The 26986-nt window shown below is 38.2% G+C and overlaps 1 protein-coding gene across 1 annotated transcript in view; it reads right to left on the bottom strand.

Moving 5' to 3' along the window:
* Positions 1-26986, bottom strand: part of LOC126092290 (uncharacterized) — a 93184-nt gene that overhangs the window by 45732 nt on the left and 20466 nt on the right. Inside the window, exons 2-4 of the mRNA XM_049907809.1 lie at positions 24530-24571; positions 22044-22153; positions 6277-6423 (exon numbers count right to left, since the gene is read on the bottom strand). Coding sequence (XP_049763766.1) covers positions 6277-6423; positions 22044-22153; positions 24530-24571 — 299 coding nt within the window. The remainder of the gene's footprint in view (positions 1-6276; positions 6424-22043; positions 22154-24529; positions 24572-26986) is intronic.

Raw genomic sequence — 26986 nt, 5'->3', positions numbered from 1 at the left:
CGGTCCCAGGTCGACGGGCACGTGCACCTTCCGCCGACCACTGGCGACAACATCGATGTACTGTGGAGACCTCACGCCCCACGTGTTGAGCAATTCGGCGGTACGTCCACCCGGTCTTCCGCATGCCCACTATACGCCCTCGCTCAAAGTCCGTCAACTGCACATACGGTTCACGTCCACGCTGTCGCGGCATGCTACCAGTGTTAAAGACTGCGATGGAGCTCCGTATGCCACGGCAAACTGGCTGACACTGACAGCGGCGGTGCACAAATGCTGCGCAGCTAGCGCCATTCGACGGCCAACACCGCAGTTCCTGGTGTGTCCACTGTGCCGTGCGTGTGATCATTGCTTGTACAGCCCTCTCGCAGTGTCCGGAGCAAGTATGGTGGGTCTGACACACCGGTGTCAATGTGTTCTTTTTTCCATTTCCAGGAGTGTATTTATTCTTGCAACGCAATTCTGTGCAATGAATACTTCATATCAGTGTAAGGAATTGCCCAAAAAATTATCCCTTTTGGCGTGAATTAATGATAGTATGCAAAGTAAACTAATTTTCTAATGCTTTTCTGACCAAAATCAGCAGTAACACTTAAAGTATGTGTTGCTGAGCTTAACCATTTGATAAGCTCTTTGGCAAGTGATTTCAAATTCAAGCACTGACAAATACGCACATTAAAGGCTTTTGAGCAATCAGTTTTATATATTTTTTTCCCCCATGCAATATTGTTATTGACGATGGTATATCTTGCTTGAGTTAAATTTAATGAGGATAAGCCATGCACTGAGAACCAGTCAATAATACTTCTGACTACTTCATTTACTGTTCCTTCTGTAGTTGCACATCTGTTGGGCTTATTATGATGCTCACATCATCAGCAAAGATCACTATTTCTGCTTTATAACTGTAAGATGGCACGCCATTAACACTTAGCAAGGGCTAAGTCCCACAATTGAATCAATTTGTCACAGTTCAGAAGAAGATGTATCATGGGAGTTACATACACATTTACTTCCTATTTGTTAAATATCAAGTGAAACACTTACTTATTGTATCTCAAAGATCATAAACCTTAACTGCCTAAGAAAAATTGATTAGAATCTTAAAGTTGCTGATATGATCAACCATATTAAATACATTACCTTTCATAAAACTTTGGAGAAGGAAGTTAATACTGAAATTCATCAATAGTTATTAATATCAGTTCTATTATCTTTGTTAAAGAACTATTAAATTATGGCATACTTTTTCTGGAAAGCTATCTCATGAAAGTGATGCATTAAGTATATGGCTGGGTACAGTATTTTAAGAGAGAGTAAATTATTTTCCTGGTAGACCAGGGTGAAGTTGTAATGATCTCAAATTGATTGGATGCTTGTGATACTAATTGACAGACAGGTACTACAAAGCTTTATCTTTTGAGCTTACAATGCCGAGTTTCTCAGTTACATTTAGAAAGTAATTGTTAAAGAGGCCTGCTATATGTTTGGTGTCATGAACTGTCTAGTTAGTTAAAAGAGAAGTAGAAAAGTCTTTCTGATAACAAGATGATCTAATAATTACAATTTGTTATTGCTTTGTTTTATTTTCACAATTTTTAATCTGTGGAATTACTTGTAAGGTTTTTATTTTATTGCATTTCTTCTCAATCGCTAAAAATATCTTCTAAAATATAAAAGCAGTTTCAATCTGTATTTACCCTGGCTAGTTTGTATAGTTGTCTCTTTCTGCCACATGGTACTCTAATGGCTTTTGTTATTGAAAAGTTCACAGTTTTCACTTGAAAAACAGCTTTTTAAGGCAAATAAATTTACTTAAAGATGCAGTAAATTTAAAATGTACATCCTTTGTCTCATATACTTCATTTCAGTTGATTGTTTCTGTGCTAGTTCCTTCTACAGCTATCTGTTCTGAGCTCGATATAACTAGTTAACATATGATCTAGAATTGTCATGTGTGTACAAAATAGTTTAACAAATAGTAGTAATATGTTGGACAAGTACTCCACGATTTGGAGGAATGCATTCAAATGAATTACATCACAGATCCCAAGAAGATTCAGTTGAAAAGATAGATATTTCATGAAATTATCTCAATAATAATTCAGGAAATAGCACTGGGCACCATAAAGGAATGGTTAAGCATTTTGGTAGCAGCATTGACAATTTGTATCTGCTTTCTCTGACACACACGTGTATTTATTACGCTTACAGACTTCTCCCCTTGTGCCTAAACTTTCTCCATCTTTAATTTATATTGAACAACAGCCTGATTTTACGATCTTCAGTCATGGATTCAGTGAAAGGGACATATGAAACAAATTTAGAAGGCTGTGACTGGAAAAAATGCAACTTAAAAGAAAGAAAGTTAAATTGTTTCTGTGATAATATCAAAATTATGTTTTAGACTGCTCATTTTTTTGTAAGTGAAACAATCACAGGCAAGCAATACAATGAATGCAAGCTCTGTGAACAGAAAGCACAGATTCATTTACAGCAAATAATTATTATGCACATACTTGTCATTTTATAAAATCAGTAAAGAAACAGGTAAACTATTTTATAACATGCAGTAATTTTACATAAATTAAGCTGCCAGTAATACTTACCACATACAGACAGAAGAAGCAGCCATGATAGCTACATATAATAAGGTTGAATACACATATTAAAAGATGCAACTTGAATTTCCATACAACAATAAAGCAAGGTATTATGCTAAACCTGATAAAGGATCAAGCTAGCTCAAGGACTGAAACTTGACAGTGACCAGGAAAATTGTCTTTCTTGTGAAGAACGCAACCTACCAGGGGAAGTTAATAAGTGGCTGTATCCTATGGCACAAATAATACTACACATGTATGGACTTCCCAAAATCCAGAAGGAAGTATCGCTCTGCCGACAATACTAGACATCGTCAACTCACACAATTATGAGCTGGTCAAATATCTATTGATGCTTTTAAAACTCCTCATCAGACACTGCTGTCACCACATGCAAAACGCATCCAATGTTATGGAAATAAATAAGAACTTGCAACAACAAGGGGATGACCTGCTCATAAGCTTTGGTGCTGTATTGCTCTTCTCAAAAGTACCTCTGCAAGTTTCTCTAGCGCTCCTTACTCAACATTTTGAGCCACAAATAGTTAAACTTTTTTAACATGCACTAAGGACCACCTACTTCAAATGGAATGAAGAGTTTTATGAACAGATAGATGGTGTGTCCACAGGACCCCCACTGGTCCTAGGATTGGAAAGCTTTACATAGAACACTTCGAGGAGGTGGCCGGCCCTTCAAACTGCTTGCCATGAACCAAAGCACTTCTTCTGCTATGTTGAGACTACTTCTGTGGTGTCCGCAGCTCATGGTCATGCGGTAGCGTTATCGCTTCCCACGCCTGGGTTCCCGGGTTCGATTCCTGGCAGGGTCAGGGATTTTCTCTGCCTCGTGATGACTGGGTGTTGTGTGATGTCCTTAGGTTAGTTAGGTTTAAGTAGTTCTAAGTTCTAGGGGATTGATGACCATAGATGTTAAGTGCCATAGTGCTCAGAGCCATTTGATCCATTTTTTACTTCTGTGGTGTGTGAGCATGGCAGAGAGGTACTGGATAAGTTTTGGACTACCTCAACAGCATCCATCAAAACATTTCATTCACCATGGGAATAGAGGAAAATGGTTGTCTCCCTGTCTTTGACATATTAATAAAGAAGAAAGCAGATGATACACTAAACCATGCAGTACAACGGAAGAAAACAGCAGAGGCTGTATCTGCATTCAATGAAGTGCCACCATCCACTGCAACAGTAGACAGTGCTAACCACACTGGTACATAGGACATGCATCATTTGTGACAAGGAAAGTCTCCCACCCAAATTACAACAGTTGAAGGATGGACTTCACAAAAATGGGCTCAATGAAGCACAAAGTACTAGGGCTTTCTATAGGAGAAAAGATGCAGAAACCATGGAGAAGAGGAAGAAGACAATGAGACTCACTTCCCTTCCTTATTTGGGACCACTCTAAGGCAAAATTGCAAGGTTGCTTGAAAAATCCACCATAAAAACCACTTTCTGCCCACTTCCTAAGGCAAAAGAGTACATCAGCTCTGCAAAGGACTCACTGAAACTGAATGTGCCTTGGATATATAGTGTATCTTGTGAATGAGACCACAATAGGTCAGGCAAATGCATCACTAAATTTTGAAACACTGCAAGGAGCACATCACTTCAGGCATGTATGAATGGGACACAAGGGAAATCAGTGACAGTAGAGCAGAGTATAAAGGAAGACCTCACTTTTGATTTTCATAACACCAAGATGCTATGCTGAGAAACTGGCTATATAATAAATATAAGGTTTCATAAGAATATGGTCACTAAGGACAAAGCATACCAACTCAGTTCAGCATAGAAATCTGTGCTAGCAGAAATATGTTGAGAGTGCTCCCAGCACTGTCCAGCATCCAAGACATATCTGGAATACCAAAACATGGATTCGAAGGGAGCCTCCCATGCACCCACTACCTCAACCACTGCAACCTCACTTCCTTCCCCACTGCCAACTGGACAGTGACTAGCTGTCTGGCCACTGGCAGGTGGAGAGGGGGCACAACTAGTATAAGCATTACAATATCCGCACAATTTGTTAGAAGGCAATGAGTATAACATTCCTCAAAATGTAGCAGTATCTTAACATTGCCACCTTTCTGGAAACACAAGAGCTTCTCATCAATAGTATACACCGGAAATGACTACATTCACATATAACTGAAATGTTCATCTGTTGATCATTTAACTGAATTCAGTGATTACTTTCTGAAACACTTTACAGAAGAAGCTGATCAATGCAACTGGATCAAGCATCCTTTCATTACAGAACTTTCATCAGTACTTACCAGTGAAGAACAAGAACAATTTATTAATATTTCTTCACATTGTAGTCAAAGTTCATTTCCTCATCACTGTTTGAGTTCTGAAGTTGGGTGAAACAGAAATATCTCCAAATAAATAACTAGCCCCTTGAGTTTTGATACCTTTTGCAACATCCTATTTCGTGAGGCACATTTTGCAGCACTGTCAGTTGTCAGTACAAAATACAAATAAGCCTGTGTGGACATGTTGTGAGTTTGTGCTTGGTTAGCTCAGTTAGTACAGCATTTGCCCACAAAAGGCAAAGGTCCTGAGTTACAGTCTTATTTCATTTCATCTTGGTCCAGAACACAGTTTTAATCTGCCAGGAAGTTTCATGTCAATACCTACTCTGCCGCAGAGTGAAAATTTAATTTCAGTACAAAACACAGATTGGAGAAAGAGATGTGACTCACAATTTCCTAATCTGTGCCAAGATTTGAAGAACTGATGATCATCGTTCTCATCAATTTTGTTGCAAGAATAAGATGTAACAACATTAAATGTGTTATGTCAACAGCTACTAAAGAAATAATAACTCTTACTTATTTTTTTCTAAACTTAAGTTTATTTACTCCCCAGATTTTTGAGTCAGGTGTCTTTTGAAAAAAAGAGCTGCAGGTCCTTATGTTCAGGGAGCCCTACAATCAAAAAGCTTGAAAACCACTGTGCTAAAGTGACTTTGACCATGATATGAATATATGAGTGAAGCCAAGCTAGATTAAAGGAAAATTATTTGTTATAGTTACTAGCAGTATGTTCTCTAAGTGACAGGTGCGTGCTGCCTTATTGGGAAAAGTGTTGGAATCGACAGTAAAATAGCATATTGCCTTGCCAAAAGTAGTACTTAATATAATAATGTTGAGATAAATACAGTGCATTTCATTTAACAATCTCATTGTAAGGACATACAGCTATGTAAAGTAGTACAATCAATTATTTTGAAGTACTGAAGATGATAAAAAAAATGTTCAGACTCTTCCACTACAAATAAAAAGGTAGATTAAAGATTAACATACCATCAACAACAATTAGGAATGAGGTTCATTGCAAAACAAAGGGGAAGGAAATTATCTATGTTTTATTTTTATTTTTTTTTTTTTTTTTTTTTTTTTTACAGAAATCATCTCAGTATTTATGAAACCAACGAAAACTTAATATGTCTGTATAGGGATTTGACGTCACCTCATTCTAAATGAAAATTGTGTATCTTTACCACAACTCTATTTTAGACAGTGCATCCCAAGTCAAAAATGAGAGAATGAATGTGGATTTGAAAATATAATAACTTGCTATAACTGAAGTGGAGTAAATTAATTCAAATAAATTACTAAAAAATAAAAGTAATCATGTCTCAACATGTCATTACCTCATTTGTTCAGCAGCAGCCTGTTGTTCCTGCTGCAGCCTCTTTGTTTCTAGTCGTAGTTTGATTGCTTCTTTCCGCTCCTGAGCACGGCGTATGCTCTCAGTGGCAATGAGTCTTGTTGGTTGTAGAACCCAGAATGGCACTTTTCTGGCATGATAATAATGATAATATAGTTGAAACCAATGAAACAGATGGCAAACTAGTCACATTTTAGCCAAACTATGTTTTACTGTTAGTGCTACATAAGCAACAAAATAAGTCAAAATGTCTTCTACAACTCAAGAAGTCTTTATGATAGCAAAACAATGAAAATTTTAAAAAAAATACTTGTACACTGTAGGCCATTACAATTGGAACAGCACAGAGGTTCATACAGCGAACTTCAAATTGGCATGAATTGTATTACACACTTAGGTAGGCAAATTTCAGTAGAACCCCACAAAGCAGGTAGGAGTAACACCATCTATATTCTTCCTATGTGGAATTTCATGCACTGGATTTCTCACTTAAAAATCACATGTTGGTTGTTTTTGAGCAGATTGTTTTATGTCTAGTGCAAGAAGAAGAAATGTCAGTGTCACGGTTCAGGAGTGGTAGAATCTTGGCCTATCGAGTCTGCAGTTAACTGCTTCACGATTTGGTTCAGATCTCATGACTGTCATGTGAAAATGGAATCAGTGGATCAGTGACAGCCATACCCAATATACTGCAGGATTTCAATTCACCAACCAGACTAGAGCCAGGTAGAACATTCATATTGTTTGCTCAGACATGAAGGATCACATAACTACGCCATGTAACTCTGAGTCAATTGTTTATAGCAAACAAGTATCCACATGGACAGTGTCAAAACGTCTGGAGCACTATGCATCACCAGCATGCTGACAGTGGTGCTCTTCATGACAACACCAGAAGCAGGAATGGGCCGTGTCATGTTTTTTAGACAGGACCTAATTCTCTGTAAAGCATCATGATGCATGTATACATGTATAAAGGCTCAGATGAGAATTAATGTCACCAGATTGAACTTATTATCATCATATGGGCACAGCAGCTGGCAAGAGGTGCTACTGAATATACAAAATGTTTATCTCTTTTTTGCGTAGTTGCTAATGTGGAAAGCAGCCTTTACATTTATGACATTCTAAAATTTGTGGCCTGTGTCCCACCTTTGAGGTCTCTGTGACATTTTTGATTAGTAACATAATGCAAGATGGCAGGTTGCCAATGCTGTCCTGACCTATATCAATACAGAAGAGTTTCACTGATGCCATGGCCAGGATGTTTTCCAGGCCTCTCATCCATTTAAAACATTTGGTTGTTGGTTGCTGAGAGACTGGTATGCCACTATTTGCCAGCCACTATGACTGATGAACTGTAGCACAAAGTTGGAGCAGTATGGAACAACATCCATGCACCTGTCTCCCAAGTTCAGTGTGACTCGAAACCCAGCTGGTTTTGAATTGCTGTGTGCTCCAGAGGTGGTAGCCCTGTGTACTAAATTCTTCCTATTCTGTAAATGTCAAATATGTAAGATTTTATTACTTTTTATCCTTCCTGGTGTTGAAATTGTAATGGCTAGCAGTGTGTGTGTGTGTGTGTGTGTGTGTGTGTGTGTGTGTGTGTGTGTGTGTTTGCAGCACAACATGACTATCCTTAAAACAATCTTTAAAAAAATACTGAAATTACTCCCTAAATAATTCTGTTTCAGGACATCAGGATGTCATACACACCATTCTTATGACCTGCCAAGTAGAAACATTAGAGCTTAAAATTTACAAAATACATATGCAAAGATTTCACAGTTTGAAAGTTTCAATTCACTTCAGATTTATTTACATATAAATACTGTACTGTAGTTTATTTTTTCATCATTTTTAATTTGTTGCACATTACTTAATACTCTCAAACTGAAATGCTTGAAAAAAGAGAGTGAGAGAGTAGTTGTGAATTTAGCGTTTCTGCAGAAACTTCCATTTATTTTGCACGAAGAACTCTTCTACAGCACAAAATGCATTTTACATGGAAACTAACAAATCCATCATACAGGCAGTCATATAAGTAGACAATGACAATTTTCTTAAGAGTGCAGATGTATACTGCATGAATTTGAGCAACAACTACAGCTTCTTAGAGAAAGTACATACTTTATGAAAAATATAATATTTACTATAAATATTCTTACAGCATTAATTGATCCAGTTTTCCTTTACAAATGTGGGAAGGAGAGTTACTGTGAGAGCCAAAAGAAAGTATTAATAACACATGTAGAACATGTATCTTGTACAGTGGAGTTACAGGTTTATTCAAAGCAGAGGAAAAGTAAACCTCAACAGTCCTGCAAAATTGTTCACATTACCATCAAAGAAGAAAATCCATTCACAGCAAACAACAAACAGATGATTCTGTCAACAAATCAAAGGCAGTTTGAAGCATCATTAAGCTGAAAATGAATAAAACCTGTAAAGCAGATGATACGAGAATATCTGATAACATTGCTTCAAGACAGATGATGTTAGATTCAAATCACTGACAAATTAATTCAATTATTTTGTTCTAAGAGTAGCAGAACACACAAGGGCTTCAAATGGACCACTGATAGCAGGGTCATTAGATCTACTTAGACAGGTACCGCATATTTCTTTTGTAGACATCAGTTTTGACAATTCAACCGTCACAGAGGACATAAAAAATCATTAGATCACTGAAAAGAATATGGTTATGGTTATCTTTTAACCTACTGAAATCTTGTGTTCATGGGACAGAGTCCAAACTCAATTAAACTCAATCAGTCAGTCAGTAAGTGTGTGTTTTTGAAATATTGAAATATGCAGCAGTAATATTGATCTTTAAAAGCTGATATGAGGAAGTGTCCTTGAATTGGAACTATCTACTCCTTTGTCCACTCCCAAAAAATTTTTAGAAGACATTGTGTAATGGAGTACAGAAAGTGTTTTTGACAAAAGTCTTTCAACAAATGCTTTGTCTGACTTTACAAATGATATCATAGAAATGAGACTAAATTTGGAATGGAGAAACATTACATATGGTATGAAACTTCCTGGCAGATTAAAACTGTGTGCCGGACCGAGACTCGAACTCGGGACCTTTGCCTTTTGCAGGCAAGTGCTCTACCAACTGAGCTACCCAAGCACAACTCTCGCCCTGTCCTCACAGCTTTACTTCTGCCAGTACCTCATCTCCTACCTTCCAAACTTTACAGAAGCTCTCCTTCAAACCTTTCTTTCAGGAGTGCTAGTTCTGCCTGAAGACCTGCCTCAACTCTATCCCACTACCCCCTCCTCATTTTGTGCAGCCTTCTATAACCTCTACCCAATTCCACCTGTTCATGCAACCGCTATCAATAATCAATAGTCAGTCTCATCTTTTCTGTGGCTGTGTGTGTTTGAATGTCTGTGGGATTGTGTGTGTGACTGTATGTACTAGAGAAGGAGCAATACTGTTTCATGTTGCATGTTTCTACAAGCCACACTTCCATCAGCTGTAGATGAGTGGTTGCCTTTCCTTCATTTTACATAAATGCTTTCTTTGAAGTATTACATGAAAACAGAAGCTGAGTACTTTAAGAAAAAGAAAATTGCCTTTTCCAAAGTAGCTGTAATTATCCGACTCAATAGACTAGCATTAATTATAATTTGTCATTTGTAAACATTATGGGAATTGCCTGCAGTGATTGCTTCTGCCTGTTAATGTGGAACTTAGAACCCCCCTCAGATGAATTTCTGTGGAATAACATTATGTCGAGCCCATGTGAAGTGTGGTACTTCACAGCATTCAGTTACTGAAATAGCAAGGGGACATACACAACATTCCCCATGTGTTCCACAAAGTGAAATCATGGTGTAAAATCAGAAGATTGGAGAGGCCAAAGCAGTATCTGTGTACCTCTGTTCCAAGCACAGCTGAATCAGTGTTCTAGTGTTGGCAACCAATTATTCACAAACATTTTCAAGAAAATGAGCAGGAACATCAATATTCCCTAAGAGAGAATTAGGGAGATCTTACAATACTTGCAGCATAAACTTTTCTGTTAACATTTCCATGTAGGCTAGCACAGTGACAGTACCCTTTATGAAAAATAATGGCTCATAAGCTTGACATTACTTTCTCACACAAAATACATTCAGTTTTAGAGAATCACCCATACTCACAATGATATGCACTTTTTCTGTGTTTCAGAGTATGACATTATTGTGATTAGCCTTCCTACTGAGGAACACTGAAAGTCGAAGGCATGAAACACAAGGGCAACAAGCTTATGTTCTGTATACCATTTTGTAACAAGTATATCATTTCAATAATATCAATTCTATGAAGCTTGTATATCAGTGTATACCACTGTGTACAAGGTATGTTAACTCAACTAAGGATAAATTGCTTTAACTTCACATCACACTTCTTAAAATAATTCCTTGTACATGACTTCATATATTATTTCTATACCATTTGCATAATTGCATTTCAGTTAAAAATAGAGTACTTGAAGGAGACTACACAGTTTTTTGTTTCTTCCATTACTCATTTAAACAGCTTTTATAGGTAACTGCATCCCTATCAAAATGCTTTAAGCTGATGCTGTGTAGTATGTAACATTTCTCCTAAAAAGCAAATGAAAGACACAAATGATCAAAATACTATTGAAGGAATAATGAACACTAGATCAGACACATATTTCAGAGGACTGGTAATACCTTTAATGTCCCATTCCTATAGAAGATAAAATTTTAGCCCACACCACTGAGTGGTAAACATTTGGCAACACATAAGGAAGCCAATTTAGGTAGTGATTAAATGATTGCTGGGATAAACAGTCCACCTTATCTTGAAAAGAAGGAGGGCTATTTCTTGTCTTAGGGGTGAGAAATTGTTCTAGATGTCGAAGAGCCAGATATGGTAAATGGAATAAGAATTCATAGGATGATGGGATAACACATTCATCAGGATATCCCTAATCCCACCAACTACAACCATAGCAAATGGTTTTTTGTGATAACAGAAATAATTCCAGAGCATGGCCACCATTACATACTGAATTGGCACTATGGTTGTGCAATCCGTGTTCAGATAAAGAAACTTCTGGTCACAAATAAAGAAAGTAATTAAAACAATCTGAAATTAGGTGCTTGGAATATGACTGTAATGAACAGAGACGGATAAATGAAAACTATAAAGTTGTTAATTGATGAGCATATTCTTAACGTCATTTTGACTCAATGAAGTATGACGGCAAGGATAAACATCTGGAGCCTTCCAGATGGTGAGCAAAGCATGTGGAAGGAATAAGAGAGGAACAATAATAATTTGTGGAAGAAAATTAGAAAAGTATATAATCAGTGTGAGACCAATAACTGAAAGAGTTTTACATTAACTGAATTTTCAGTCAGTGCTTGGCACAACTTGACAACAATGTCAGGAAAGTATGTCCTATTATAAACGTGAGACACTTCGTTGATATTTCACACAATTTGGGGCGGCCATAACCATTTCCAATCCAATTTTTCTATACAATGCATTCTATCCTACTTATATTCTTTTTATATGAATAAAAGATTTAAGAGATTAGAGGTTGTTATTCTACTCTTTAAAAAAAATAAAATGCTATATTTAGCCACTGGACAACTTTATTTTCTTTTACACTATTTTCTGAAATTACATCATTTTTTTGTTTACAGCCGTCTACATTTTTTTCTGTATGATACTCCTTAAAACTTTCTCCTGGGGGAATTCCAGACTTCCTCCTTTCTTCCTATGTTTGCTGCTAACCCTGTAAGCCTCCCCCCCCTCCCCCATTATAAAATGCATCTTCCCATTTAGCCTCTCCTCAGTGTCAGACGATGATCACCTTTCTCTCTTCTTTTGAATTTGTATCTCTCACTTGGCTGATTAAATGTCTGTCTACATTTCTTCTATAGGAAAGATGAGTCTGCAGCCACTCTCCCCATTTCTTTTTGTCTATTGAGTATGGAATGTAATTGTTCACTACAGCAATTTCAATCAGGCAGGACCGAGAGAGTTGGCACAGTGGTTAGCACACTGGACTCGCATTCAGGTGAACAACGGTTCAATCCCGTGTCTGGCCATCCTGATTTAGGTTTTCTGTGATTTCCCTACATCACACCAAGCAAATGCTGGGATGGTTCCTTTGAAAGGGCACGGCCGACTTCCTTCCCGTCCTTCCTTAATCTGATGAGACCGATGACCTTGCTGTCTGGTCTCCTCCCCCACAGCAACCCAACCCAATCAGGCAGAAGAAAATTTTTTTCCAGCACTTGCATGACTGTCTTGTGAAACCACAGCAAGCACATTATTGATCAGCCCTGTCCACTCCGCCCATAAACTTCAAGTATTCCACAAAAACAGTGGTTTTCAGGAACTGCATAGGCTCTTTCTTCCTATAATCAGTGAGAAATTGGGTTTGAAAACCAAAGAATGTACTCAACGTAGTCACTAACCCCTTATCATGAAATGAAACACACATAATTTTCATCTTGCTTTGATATGCACATACTCGTATTCAGCATATTATCACATTAGGGGTGTTGTCATCAGCTGTTTTGCTGGTCCTCTGGGTGTTGGTGGTATTGTGAGCTGAGGAACAGAGGGTGTGTGTCCCATTGTATTGCTTTTTGGCTGGATCAGCCACTCTCTCTCAAGGCCATTTCTAAGCAAAGGGTGACAAAAAATGTTCTCTTCCTCTCTGTTACTTGTATGTGGTTCTCCCACTGTCCCTAGTTCTACAATACAGACTAGGTGAAACACCTGCCATGGTTTTCATTCTCCATTTCTGCCATGATCAAGGAGAGAGGAAAATCTTTCAGGCAAGCTATTATTTACTTGGAGATTATGAGATGATGTTACAATTTGGGCAGAAGATCCAACAGTCACCATCAATAGTATCCCACCATTTCATTACATTACTTCTTTGATGTGATTCTATCAATGTGATTCTATCAACCCTTTATTTAATACTCATCTCCTGAATTATAAATTGCCCAACATTATATTTAAAACAAAACAGCTGGCCACAAGCCGGAGACTGCTGACAGAATTTGACAGAGGTTTCTGACTGCAGCTCAATTAGCAAGGATGGGATCTCATAGTATAAAGATTTGACAGCTCAAAGTGTGTTGTGTTTGAATGTTTCTAGTAAGATAAAGGCAGGTAGAAAACATATGAGTGATTATGACATTGCCTGGTGGCTTCTTGAATATATTGAGGATGAAGGAGAATTTAGTGATGAACATGACTGGGAAGAAACACCCACCATGTGCACTGATATAAGTCCTGGTGGAGTGGAAAAAGAGACACAACCTCTAGCAAAAACCTGGAAGGTTTATTGTGATAACCATAGTGATCTCATGACGTTTCTTTTTTCTGTCATACTAGAAGGTTTCACCATTCATCATGGTGTTTGACCAATTTCTGACTTTAATATACCCAACTCTTCTTCACTGACAGTTTTGTTAGTGAAATTGTGAATACTATAAATATGCATGTTAAAGAAAAAATACCAAAAGTCACTCCACTTACAAAACACTCAATTTCGCACTCATGGAGAGACGTTTCATTAGAAGAATTAAAGGCTTTCCTTGATGTAATGTTAACATGGCCTTGAATTTGAAGACAGAATTAGGTGACTCCTTTACAGATGACTGGCTGTGGTGAACTACATTTTTTCAAGGCTGTTTTCTCTCATCTCCATTTCTTTTTTCCCCAAACATTTTGTATACTGCACATAGTTCCACCTAGCACATCCCAGGGGTATCAATGTATGAGAGGGAGCAAGGAGCAGAATGTTAGTGAGTGTACTGACAGTAAATACAAAGAAAAGGAAAGTTAAAGTTACAAATTTTGTGTTTAAGAAATCATTCTCTCAAGAGGATCATTAAAATGTACCATCATTTGACCATTACATAGATTCTCATATCGAGGACATAGTAACAGGCATCCCTCGCACAGAGAAGCAACTGGAAGAGTTGAAAACAAATAAGTCACTAGGTCTGGATAAAATCCCAATTCGATTTTACATAGAGTACTCTATGGCACTGGCCCATTTCTTAGCTTGCTTTTATCATCAATCTCTCGCCCAGGGAAAAGTCCTAAATAACTGAGAAAAAGTGCAGATTCCTGTGTATAACAAGGGTAAAAGAATGGACCTGCATAATTACAGTCCAATATCCATAACATTCATTTGCTGCAGATTTCTGAGTTCAAATATAACAAACTTCCTTGAAACATAGAAGCTTCTGTCCACAAATCAGCAAGAATTTAAAAAGCATTACTCATGTGAAACTCAACTTGCCCTTATCTCGCATGCTATCCTGCAAACCGAGGATGGAGGGCAACAGACAGGTTCCTAGATTTCCAGGTTCCAGGTTCCTAGGTATCCAAAAAGCATCTGACACGGTGCCCCACTCCAGACTGTTAATGAAGGTCTGAGCACATGCTCTGGGTCCCCAAATAAGTGAGTGCCTCAAAGACTTCTTAAGTAATAAAATCCAATGTGTCGTCCTTGACAGCAAAGTTCATCAGGGACAAGGGGATTGACATGAGTGTTCCAGGAAAGTATGAAAGCACTGCTCTTATTCTCTATATACATAAATTATCTGACAGACAAGCCCAGCAGCTGTTTGCTGATGATGCTTTTGTGTACAGGAAGGTGTCATTGACTTGGACAGAATTTCTAGATGGTGTGAAAAATGGCAACTTGCTCTAAATGTACAAAAATGTAAGTTACTGCAGATGAGTAGGAAAAATAATTGAATATAGCATTAGTAGTGTGCTATTTGACACAGTCACACCAATGAAATATCTAGGCATAGCACTGCAAGCAATATGAAATGGAATGATCACCTAAGGATGGTAGTAGGGAAGACAGCGTACACATTGTAGTGAGTTTAATGCAAGTGGTGTATGTATCCATGTGTCATGCATCCATAATCTAAAGAGGATAATGGAGTGGCCAAAATAAAACTGGTCTCATAAATATTTACAATAAAACTGCCATTTGTGAATTAACATCAAAAAAGATTTTGGAAATGGTCACCATGACACTGATGCAGGGATGAGTTCAATTCAAATGGCTCTGAGCACTATGGGACTTAACTGGGACTTAACTTATGAGGTCAGTAGCCCCCTATAACTTAGAACTACTTAAACCTAACTAACCTAAGGACATCACACACATCCATGCCTGAGGCAGGATTTGATCCTGCGACCGTAGCGGTCGCGCGGTTCCAGAGTGTAGCGCCTAGAATCGCTCAGCCACCCAGGCCAGCGATGAGTTCCACATTTCAAACTGTGGGACACCAAGTAGCACCTCTGACTGAGGGATAGTAGCAATAGTGTTTTTAATGTTACATTGTAACTCTTCCACTGTGTGAGGGATAATCCTGACCCACAATTGTCCCCATAGGTAAAAATCACAGGGAGAGAGATCAGGCAATCAAGGTGATCAATAGATTGCACAGCCTCTGCTTGTTGCCCTCTCATCACCGAATATTGTGAGATGTTGCTCTGTCTTGCAGAAAATATCCAAACAGTTATTTATTTCCTGTGATGGGCAGTTCTCCTGTTCGTTAGCAAGGGTCAATTCCACATTAAGTCTTACAAATACACTGACAGAAAATTGTTTTGCAGCACCAAGAAGAAGCTGTATGACATAAAAGTGTTTTTACATCTGAAAGATGATGTCACTTCAAATTTTGCAGCAGTCACATGAGAGCAGTTCTAGTAGCACCACTACGAGGTTACATATCAGGTTACCGTTAAATACACACTGTAATGGTCATGACCGTTAATTACCTCTGAGAGTGGGCATGGTGAGTTGATGTTACTCAAGAACACCTTTGAGGTGGCAAAGATGCCATTGTCAACTCCTCACAGAGTTTGAATGACATCATGTAACAGGGTTACTAGCAGCTGGATGTTCCTTCTTGGATATTGCAGAAAGACTGTACATGATTTCTGGCAGCAGTGGTCACAAGAATGTACAGTCATAAGAAGACTGAGCTCTGGATGGTCATGAGGCACTGAGACGGAACACAATCACATTTGGTGTATGGCTCTGGTGCATTGTACTACATCTGCAGCAGCAATCTGAGCAGCATTTGGCACCACAGAGACAGAAAGAACTATTACAAATCATCATCATCATTTAAGACTGATTATGCCTTTCAGCGTTCAGTCTGGAGCATAGCCCCCTTATAAAATTCCTCCATGATCCCCTATTCAGTGCTAACATTGGTGCCTCTTCTGATGTTAAACCTATTACTTCAGAATCATTCTCAACCGAATCCAGGTACCTTCTCCTTGGTCTGCCCCGTACAAGTGGGTTACTTTAAAGACAGCTCCAAGACAGACAACCCATAGCTTGCATTCCACCGACCCCAAACCATCGTCATTTGTGACTTCAGTGGCGTCAAGCAAGAGCTCTTGGAGGCCAGAGTAGAGATCTTTTGCATTTTCTGGTGAAAGCCGATTCTTCCTCGGTGCTGCTAACGGCTTTGTTTAGGTTATGAGGAGACCAGTTGAGGGGCTGCAACCAACCTGTCTCTGTGACAGACACACTGGACTTACACATGGAGTTATGGTCTGGGGTGTGATTTTTTATGACAGCAGAAGCACTCTCATGGTTATCCCGTGCATTCTGATTGCAAAACTGTACATCAGTCTGATGTACAGATGACCAATTATGCTGACATTCATGAAAAGCATTCCATGTGCTGTTTTCCCACAGGATAACACTTGCACACATACCTCTGTTGTAATCCACCATGCTCTATAGAGTGTTGACACGTTGCCTTGGCCTGCTCGATCATCAGATATGTCTCCAAATCGAACACATAGTGGACATCATCAGAAGACAACTCAAGCATCATCCACAAACAATATTAACCATCCCTGTATTGACTGATCAGATGCAACAGGCATGGATGTCCATCCCATAAACTTAACATCTGGCACCTGTACAACATAATGCATGCCCATTTGCATGCTTGCATGTAATATTCTGGTGGTTACACATGTTATTAATGTACCAGCTCTTCACATTTGCAATTGCTTGTCTCAAGCTTACATTAACCTCTGATCTTTCAACGTTAATCACTTAATTATGTTACACAGACAAATGTATTCCCAAAATTTCATTAACCTACATTAATTATTTTTTTGGTGTTGTGATTTTTTCTGTCAGTTTATTTTCTGGGACAGCTTTATTTTGCCCACCCTGTACTAAGGATTCACAGAATCATAAAAGAATGTACAATCAGCTCCCCTAAATGTATCAATGAGGAATCAGTGTGTTGCATCTTTTCCCACTGCTAACCTTTAACTGGTGTTTGTATGGTAACAATGTTAACTTCTCAACTAAAAGAAAACCTAGGAAGTGAAATTGCTCCATCATGCTTAATACTTGATTAGCTAGGTAAAATTTGAGGTGCAGGAAGTGCATGATGTGGGTATTTAGAGAGGAGAATTGGAACCACCACACAGGACCCAATCTCAGGGTTTTGAAATGGCTCCCTGGAGCAAGAATTTGGCTGCAGGCACTGATGTGGACCAGTAATGTAGGCAGAAGTCATAGGATAACTCCAATCTCATGCTGATGAATGTTCTGACTCAGACACAAAACAGTCAGAGAGGTAAGTTTTGGATTGAGGCTTGGAAGTAATCTCAGATGCAGTTTAGCCTGTACATCTGAAGATGTAGTGTGGGCTCTGACTGATGACTTTTACTGTTTCCAAGATTTATTTTTTCCCTGTCTTATTAAAAAGTGAGCCTTCACATAGAATATTTTAATGGTAATTAGGTTTGCCAAGGAAGGATGACCCATAAACCATTAAAGCACTCACATGTCCAGTTTGTTGGTTTCAGCAATCTGTTCTGACCATAGTGAAACAAGTTTCCAATGAAGCTACCCTGATGAGTTGTGTATTCTTACTTCTGTAGTGTGTATGATTGTTTACATTCTTTTGGTTAACTTCAAATACTACTTGACGCTGAATGCTGACCACTTGGGTCTTTTGATAGTTAGTAATTAGAAGGGAGAGAATAATGGAAAATAATGGCTATAACATAGGTGATTGTGCTGTTCCACTGGAATGTGTGAGCAAGGTTTGTATTACAAACTGTCAGATGTACGAGGTGCTATCCAAAATTTTGGGGGACTGGTGTTGCCATCTGTTGAAAACCTTACCTTTGGACTAATGGTCACCATCACCCTCGAAGTAGTTCCCATCTGCACATACACACCGGTCCCAGCACTTCTGCCACTGGTCAAACATTTCTGGAAGTCCTGTTTTTTGAGAGTGTTTAGCAACGCCAGCGATGCTTCTTGAATCCTCCTTTCTAGAGTGTTGAACCAACGGTCTTTCAATGTGAGTTTCAGTTTTGGGAATAGCGCAAAGTCGCAAGGTGCCAAATCTGGTGAGTACAGTGGGTGGGGTACAACTGCCATGTTGTTTTGTGCCAAAAAGCTCCTGATGAGTAAGGACATGTGACAGGACATGTTGCCATGAGGCAGCAGCCAGTTCCCTTGATGCCAAAATTCGGGTCGTCACTGCTGCACGTTTTCATGGAGATGTCACAAAACATCACAGTAGTACGCAAAATTCACTGTTTGGTTGGGTGGGATGAATTCTTTGTGCACAAATCCCTTGGCATCAAAGAAAACAATGATCATACTCTTCACCTGTCTCGCTTAAAGGGTCTTGGAGAGCCCAAGCTCTTCCACTGGGATGATTGTTGCTTTGTCTCTGGGTCATAACCATAAATCCAGCTCTCGTCGTTGATGATAACCCATGACAAGAAGGCTGGGTCATCAGATGCAGTCTGACGAAGGTCCGTGCACACTTCAACACACTGTAAAATTGCCACTCACCAAACACAGAGTATTATGCAAATCACTGTGGACACACAACCCATCCTCCCAGCTGAATGCCATCCATACTCTGACTCATCAGATATGCAGCTTTCGCCACCTAGCAGTGCAAAGATCTACTACTCCTACTTTCCAGATGGCAGCACCAGTCCCGAAAACTTTGTATTCTACCTCATACATGCCTTGAGCTGTGCTGAAATGAGTTACAGCTCCAGTACTGAGTATGTACACACTGAGTTCTGTCTACAATCTGACCCCTTCTGGACTTATCTGCACCAACCCACAGTAGATTGTGAGCATCAAATACCTTCACTAGCAAGAAGGCTGGGCGGAAGTTGTTGCATGAGGCCCATTATATCTTGCGATTAATCTCCATATTGTTATACTGTTGGGAATCTGTGCATGGACTGCAGCTGCTTTTACTATGGTGTTTAGGAGCACTTGCACCACACAGATACCATAATGTACCACAGCACAAACCCCCCAGATGATCTGTTCATTAGCATTTTCTTATAGATCCTTAGTGATATTATAACTGCCTAGTTTCTCAACAAACACAACTGGATAAGTAGTGTTCAGTATGTGGTGCTCATCTAGGCAGCAGTAAAGGACATTACAGTTCTACTGTTTTAACATTGAAAAAGAAGTTTTACCTTAAACTTCTTGGGAGAGTGTCAACTGATGTTCAAGTTACATCTGCGTGTGAAGTGACATGCCTTCTATATGCATAGCCTCATACCTGAGCGGAGTGGGATAAGGGGCAACTAGGGTTACCAAGTCATGTTTCACCTTTGTTCACTTTTGGATTTTTCTTGTTTTCCCTATGAAGCTTCAGTTCCTGGGAGGGTTTTCCTGGCTTTGTTTTAGGAACAAAGATGAGTTATCTGCTCTACACTCTGCAGCCGGGTATTCTTCCTCCAACTGGTTGATGCCAGGTCACAGACATGATCATTCTCAGCATAGAGTACTGTGGTATTTGTTTGCTTTCCTGGAGATGCTGGATAAGGTACAGGGTTGAGAAAAGTTTGACTGTTGCTGGATGTTTGGGGGCTGAAGGGTGAGGAGAGGATAGGGAGATAACTTTTTCCTTTAACTTTTTCCTTAAGTGGGCAGTCTCGCTCATTGAGTGGCTTTGGTTTGGCACAGAAAATGTTTTGTCAGAGTAGTATATAGTGAATGTTTTATAACTGGCCCCTGAAGCATGACACCATATCAACTGGGTGGTGTCTTCCATATTTCTTTCTAGCACCTTTATATGACAGGTGGACAAGTATTTTATATTCTTCTTCTCTTTTTAGAATACATTGCAGGTTGGCAAATTACAGAAGTGTTGTTCTGGACTGTTCATACATATTCTGTTCACATGACATTCCTTTGTGTGTTGCCCTTCCTCGCGTCCCTCAGATAGGATTGTTGGTGCAGTAGGATGACATACACAGAAACCTTGGGCACTTGAAGCACTTCACAGGTGGAGACATGTAGTGTTTAACACAACATCAGTATACTACCTAACTTTTCATGAAGGCTATTCATCTCAAAGACAACAATAAAGATGCCTGTACCTACTCTATTATTCTTCATTCTCACTGGATCCAAGGAACACAGTGAATACATCAGCACACTTAAGTCATTGTGCAGATCCTTACTGGTTTGTACTGTTATCTTATTGGTTTGTACCGTTATATTCCAATGAAATATGAGCCCCTGACACATTTTCAATCTTCTGTGAGAAGTAAAGGAGTCTGGTACATCTCTTCATTTACTGCAAGATCAAAGTATCTCTGAGATTAATAGAGACCTACTCTTCAGCTTCTCTAAAGCTGAAAATTCAGCAAACATATCCTTATGTTTTGTAGCCATAACAAATTATTCATCAGTCTTTGAATGAGCCAGGCACTGGACAAATTACATGACTCCAGTTCTCTTCACTTGTCTCTCTTCCCACTGAGTTGGTAGTTGATAAGAATGGGAAGATCATGCGATTGTAATTATGTGTATTAATGTGTTTATCCCAGTCTAATGAGACAGCAGGTTCAGTGTATGTACTACTGTGTGATCGTTTTATCTGTTTCATTGCAGATCAACTGCCCTGATCTCACTCACTCTGACTCAAGGCTCTCACAATCAGCAATATCATGCCAAAGCAATAGCTACGTGGCACTGTAACCATTGCCCACAATCCTAGTGTCGCAGATTGGACAGGTACTTTCTCCTAGGTATACCCAGGAAGTTTATGGCTCAAGTGTCAGTCTGATCCCAAAATTGTTACGCAGTTACAATTGTAGGGGTACATGATGATAATCATCACTGAAGGAAAAATAGTAGCAAAAAAAACAAGAGGTATAAGATATGGTATATTGAGTGATCTGAGGGAAGAAATACCTTGCTAGAAGAAGCACAAGGAATAAGTCATCATGGAGGACAAATTTCAACTGTAAATTGTCTGGTGACACATTTACATATATAATGAAGATGATGATGATGATATGCTAGAAAAGGTTAATTGCTACTGCAAATGAGGCAAATACTGTAGTTTCCCTGAATGCCCTTCTGTTCTATGGAAACATCAGAGATTAAGTTCAAATAAAGCACTGATTTTTGCAAAGTATACATATATAACATAATCCAGGAACTTGAAACATCTCAGAAAATGAGTCCTTACTTTAAGAAATATGTTGCAATTCTTTTTACAAATGACTAGAGAAAAGGCATCTGATGAGATACATAGAACATAATGTAACTGATTGAAGACAAGTGCTAAAATGATGGCAGCACACAGACTGTTAAGTAATACATTGAAAGCAAACAGTCATAAAATTTCTGACTTATGAAATATGAGCCCTCCGCTCTAGTACCAGTACACTACCCATAAGGTTTCATGTGCATTTCTTCTTTCTCTTGAGACAGGGCAGCCTCCCTCTTCTGTCTTTCTGCACTTAGTTCACGCACTTTGTTCTCAATATGATCGACCATATCCTAAACAGGAAAAAAAAATGCATTTTAAGTAACAAATACAGTAAATATGTGGTTACGTTATTCATGTCTGTGAAACTGGCATGACCAGGTATATCAAACAGCTATGTGTTTGCCAATTTCATACAAAATTGGTACCAGAACTTCTAGAAAGCTTTTAAAAGGGCTTGATTTGAAGGACCAGTGGATAAATATCAGGTTTCTATCTGTGATTTCATGTGACTTTGTCCTCAGACGATTCTATGAGCTTTGTATAGGAAAAATACCAACTGTCACTCTGATGCTGATTCCCTTATTATTCTCCATTCACAGAAACACAAGGATGTACCACATCCATTAAAACCATTCTTAGTGGCACTCAAAATAACCTTTACTTGATGTCAACTGTATTTTTACATTTCATAAAGGTATGAGAAACAATGACATTATAACAATATTTGAAAAGGATAGTTGCTACTCACCATACAGTGGAGATGCTGAGTCACATGTATTTATGCCTAAACTATGCATTAATTTATTTCCATTTGGCATTACACATATGTATGTATTATTTCAAAAGGAAGAATGGATGGAAGATTAGAATTCAGGGTACCGTCAATGACTAGGTCATTAGATATGGAGCATAAGCCCAGATAAGGCAGGTCATAAAAAGAAGTCTGTTGTTTCCTTTACATAGAAACCATTCTGCCATTCACCTTAGTTTACTTAAGAGAACCATGAAAAGCCTTTATTTAGATGACTGGTCAGGAATTAAATCCCACTCCACGTAAATGCAAGGAGCAGGGTTCAAACCCCTATCCAGTCTCTCCTATGTAGTTCTTTCATGGTTTCTTAAATAATCCAAGATAAATGCAAGGATGTTTTTTTTTAAAAAAGGCTTTGCTCCATTTTCTTCCTCATCCTTATGCTATATGAACTGATGGTCTGTCTCTAATGGGCTCATTATCAGCAAGATGTTGGATCCTAACATTCCTTCCAAAGAAAAACTGGCCCATATAATTAAGATACAAGTGCTATTATACCAATTAAGCATAACTGTTTGTAACTGAAATTCTATTGCTGAAGCTTTAGAAACATACAAAGAAAATAAATAAAACTACCTTCACTAAACAAATTACATAATATAGAATTAAACTATCTCCTTCAGTATCAAAAACTAATGTGCATCATACACCTTAATGTAAAAAGTTAAGCTAACCAAGCTGTGTCTCATTCAATATATCTTTCCATAAGGACACATTAACTGTATGCAAAAAAGGTATGCTTGTGTTACAAAAATTATGTAGGCTCAGGCTGAAAAACAAGCTCCTTCAAACTGAAGGGAGGAGAAAAGAGAGGCTACATCACCGGGTAAAGGAAAGGAGCAGCTGACATGGCTGAATATGTGTATGAGTTGTCTTCATTCAGCATTGTTCAGATCCCAATGTTTTCCACTACACCCTGTAAGTATACATTTTTCCAGTCTTGTTCTAAAAAATATCATCTTGTGAGAACATATTTTTCATCGACAATTTCAGAGTGAAAACGAGAAGTCAGTCAATCCACAAAATAGTGTCACCTTTGTAAACAGAAAATATGTGTACAGATAATATAACCAAATATGAAACTTTAAGGAAAAATGAAGACAAAAAGTCTTCTTACTCTCATATGAGACCTTACTCAACATTACCAAAAAAGAATACTTTCCTTCACTCTTAGATTAGATTAATACTTGTTCCATAGATCATGAATACGACACTTCGTAATGATGTGGAACGTGTCAGGTTAATAAAAGATGTCTGTACAAGATATTACATTATACAAAATATTGCATGACACTAATGTTTAAGTTGGTTTTTTTCCCCTCCCTTAATTTATATCTAAAAATTCAGCCAGTGAGTAGAAGGAGTTGTCATCTAGAAATTCTTTTAATTTATTTTTAAATGTTGGTTGGCTATCTGTCAGGCTTTTGATGTTGTTTGGTAGGTGACCAAAGACTTTTGTGGCAGCATAATTTACCCCTTTCTGTGCCAAAGTCAGATTTAACCCTGCATAGTGAAGATCATCCTTTCTCCTGGTGTTATAGCTATGCACACTGCTATTACTTTTAAACTGGGTTGGATTATTAACAACAAATTTCATAAGTGAATATATATAGTGTGAGGTAACTGTGACGATCCCTAGATCCTTAAATAGATGTCTGCAGGATGACACTTATCTACAATTATTTTGTAAAAAATTATACTTGTTGAAATAAGTTACACAATTGTCAGCTCCAAAATATTTCAGAGAATTATGTATTTTAAAAAAACAAAAATCAAGAATGTAAAAATTAATAGTAGTTACATGGCATTACAATATCACGTATTTTAAAGAATAAGTTAATGTAATTGAAATTACCTGTTGTTTTCTGTTTCTTTCTCTTCCTCTTCTTTTGTTGATCTGCAACATCCATAAGCAAATTGTGTCTAAGATATTAGTTGGATGTCAGAAACATTTAAGTTTCACTCATACTTTGTTTGCCTGTCTATGTTTAATCCTAAACATGTAGTGAGACTAAAAATAGAACTCCAGTTCCATTGAGTGATCGTGATGGAGGATGTGTTGCAGTGAGCATATTATGATCAGAACTAATAATGATGTTACTGTAAATAAAGAGCTTCCACTGACTGAACAATTTTATGAATGAAATTAGACTAAGCAAGACATAATTATGCTGAAGTAGAGAGACAAGAAGCACACTATAACTAGATTTTCCTCTATTTTCATTAATCAAACTTGTATCAAAATTTACAATTTTTCTCATAATCTAGCATTATAATCACATAAGAATGTGTGAAAAATGCATATGCCAGCAAAACATTTACATTATACGATTATGGTGAATTCTGTCCTGATTTACATTTTCCATCACTGAGGTTTATTTAATACAACTGAAGGCTAATGTCAACATTATAAAATGGATATATTGCTACTCACCACATATAAGGCATGTTTGGTGGCAGACAGACACACTGAAAAAAAAAAAAAAAAAAAACTGCTAGATAGTATCAGCTATCGGACTAAACCCTTCATTGGATGAAGGCAAAGGACACTTGTGCACATTCACACATGCGGCCCAGTATATTTTTCATGTGCCTGTCTGCCACTCCAAGTCTCCTCTATGTGGTGAATAGTGATCTATCCATTTCAAATTGTTATTCCATCCTAGATTTTCTATTGTTTAAAGGCTAATACCAAATTTACTAGAAATGGAAAGCAACCACTTGCACAGTATCAGTCTCATGACAGTTTTAATAACAACTTAAAGAGGAAAACAACATGGAAAATGTCAACAGAAACTAGAACAATCATAAAATGAAGATTTGGGTCAATATGTGTTTTGCAAGCTTGAAGGAGCACTGGGAATCCTGCAGGATCATCCTGATAACATTTAAGTGGGGACATTTCTGTTTCTCTCATTGTGTGATAGTAGATACATATCATAAGTGTATGATAACATTGTGTCACCTCTTCATTGTCCTGAATGATTTGAGAAATGAAACACAGGGAACCTGTGAACAACAGGGCAAATGCATAGCTTACTCCTAAGTAGCTGGTACAGCTGGTTAATCAGGTTGGGAGCAATTGAAGCACTCCATTGCAGAAACATAATTAACAAAAACAGTTGTGAAGGAGCCCCATTGCAAAAAATTGGTTAAAGAATGCAGTCAAGAAATTAGAAAAAACAGATGAATTATGTGGTGCAGCAGGGAGAGTCAGGTGACCCCTTCCAATGGCAGTTGATGAATTTGATGTAGCTACTACTGACTGTGCAGCACATGCCTAATATTATACAGCCAATGTTTGAGCTGTGTCATGGGAATTGTCTCTCTCCCCTGGTCAATAGTTCAAAAGATTCTGTGGTGCCTTTTACATTGGCATCCCTAAAAGATTCAAAATGTGCACCAAACAAAGTCCGAAGATAGGCTAGAACTCCATGACTCTTTGCCCTTCATTTTTTGTCATGAATGAATATGGAAGACATGTGGCCAGGAAATATTCTTAGGAGGGACAAGGTGCATTTTATTCTGCATGGTGCCGTGAGTGGACAGAACTGCTGTGTACGGGGCTCTACTTTGCCACATGATATGTGGGAACATGACAGTGCCACCAAAGCAGAGTTATTAAAAACAGTTTTCCGAAACTTCTTCACCAAAGAAGATGAAGTAAATATTCCCAAATTCCAATCAAGAACAACTGCAATGATGAGAAACATAGAAGTAGATATCCTCGGTGTAGCAAAGCAGCTTAAATCACTTAATAAAGACAAGGCTCTCGGTCCAGATGGTATACCACTCAGGTTCCTTTCAGAGTACACAAACGCAATAGCTCCATATTTAGCAATTATATACAACCACTCACTCATAGAAAGTTCTGTACCTAAAGACTGGAAAGTTGCTCAAGTCACACCAATACCCAAAAAGGGAAATAGGAGTAATTCGCTGAATTACAGGCCCATATCACTCATGTTGATTTGCACTAGGGGTTTGGAAAATATAATGTGTTTGAACATTATGAATTACCTCAAAGAAAATGATTTATTGACATACAGTCAGCATGGATTCAGAAAATATCGTTCTTGTGAAACACAACTAGCTCCTTTTACTCATGAAGCAATGAGTGCTATCGACAGGGGATGTCAAATTGACTCCATATTTTTAGATTTTCAAAAGGCACTGTGCCTCACAAGTGTCTACTAACCAAACTGTGTGCCTAAGGAATATCAGTTGTTCGACTGGATTCGTGATTTCCTGTCAGAAATGTCACAGTTCATAGTTATAGACAGAAAGTCATAGAGTAAAATAGAAGTAATAT

The sequence above is a fragment of the Schistocerca cancellata genome, chromosome 7, assembly GCF_023864275.1.
Source record: "Schistocerca cancellata isolate TAMUIC-IGC-003103 chromosome 7, iqSchCanc2.1, whole genome shotgun sequence".
NCBI lineage: Eukaryota > Metazoa > Arthropoda > Insecta > Orthoptera > Acrididae > Schistocerca > Schistocerca cancellata.
The sequence above is the reverse complement of the archived record's forward strand: the minus strand, read 5'-3'. Positions and strand labels throughout refer to the sequence as shown.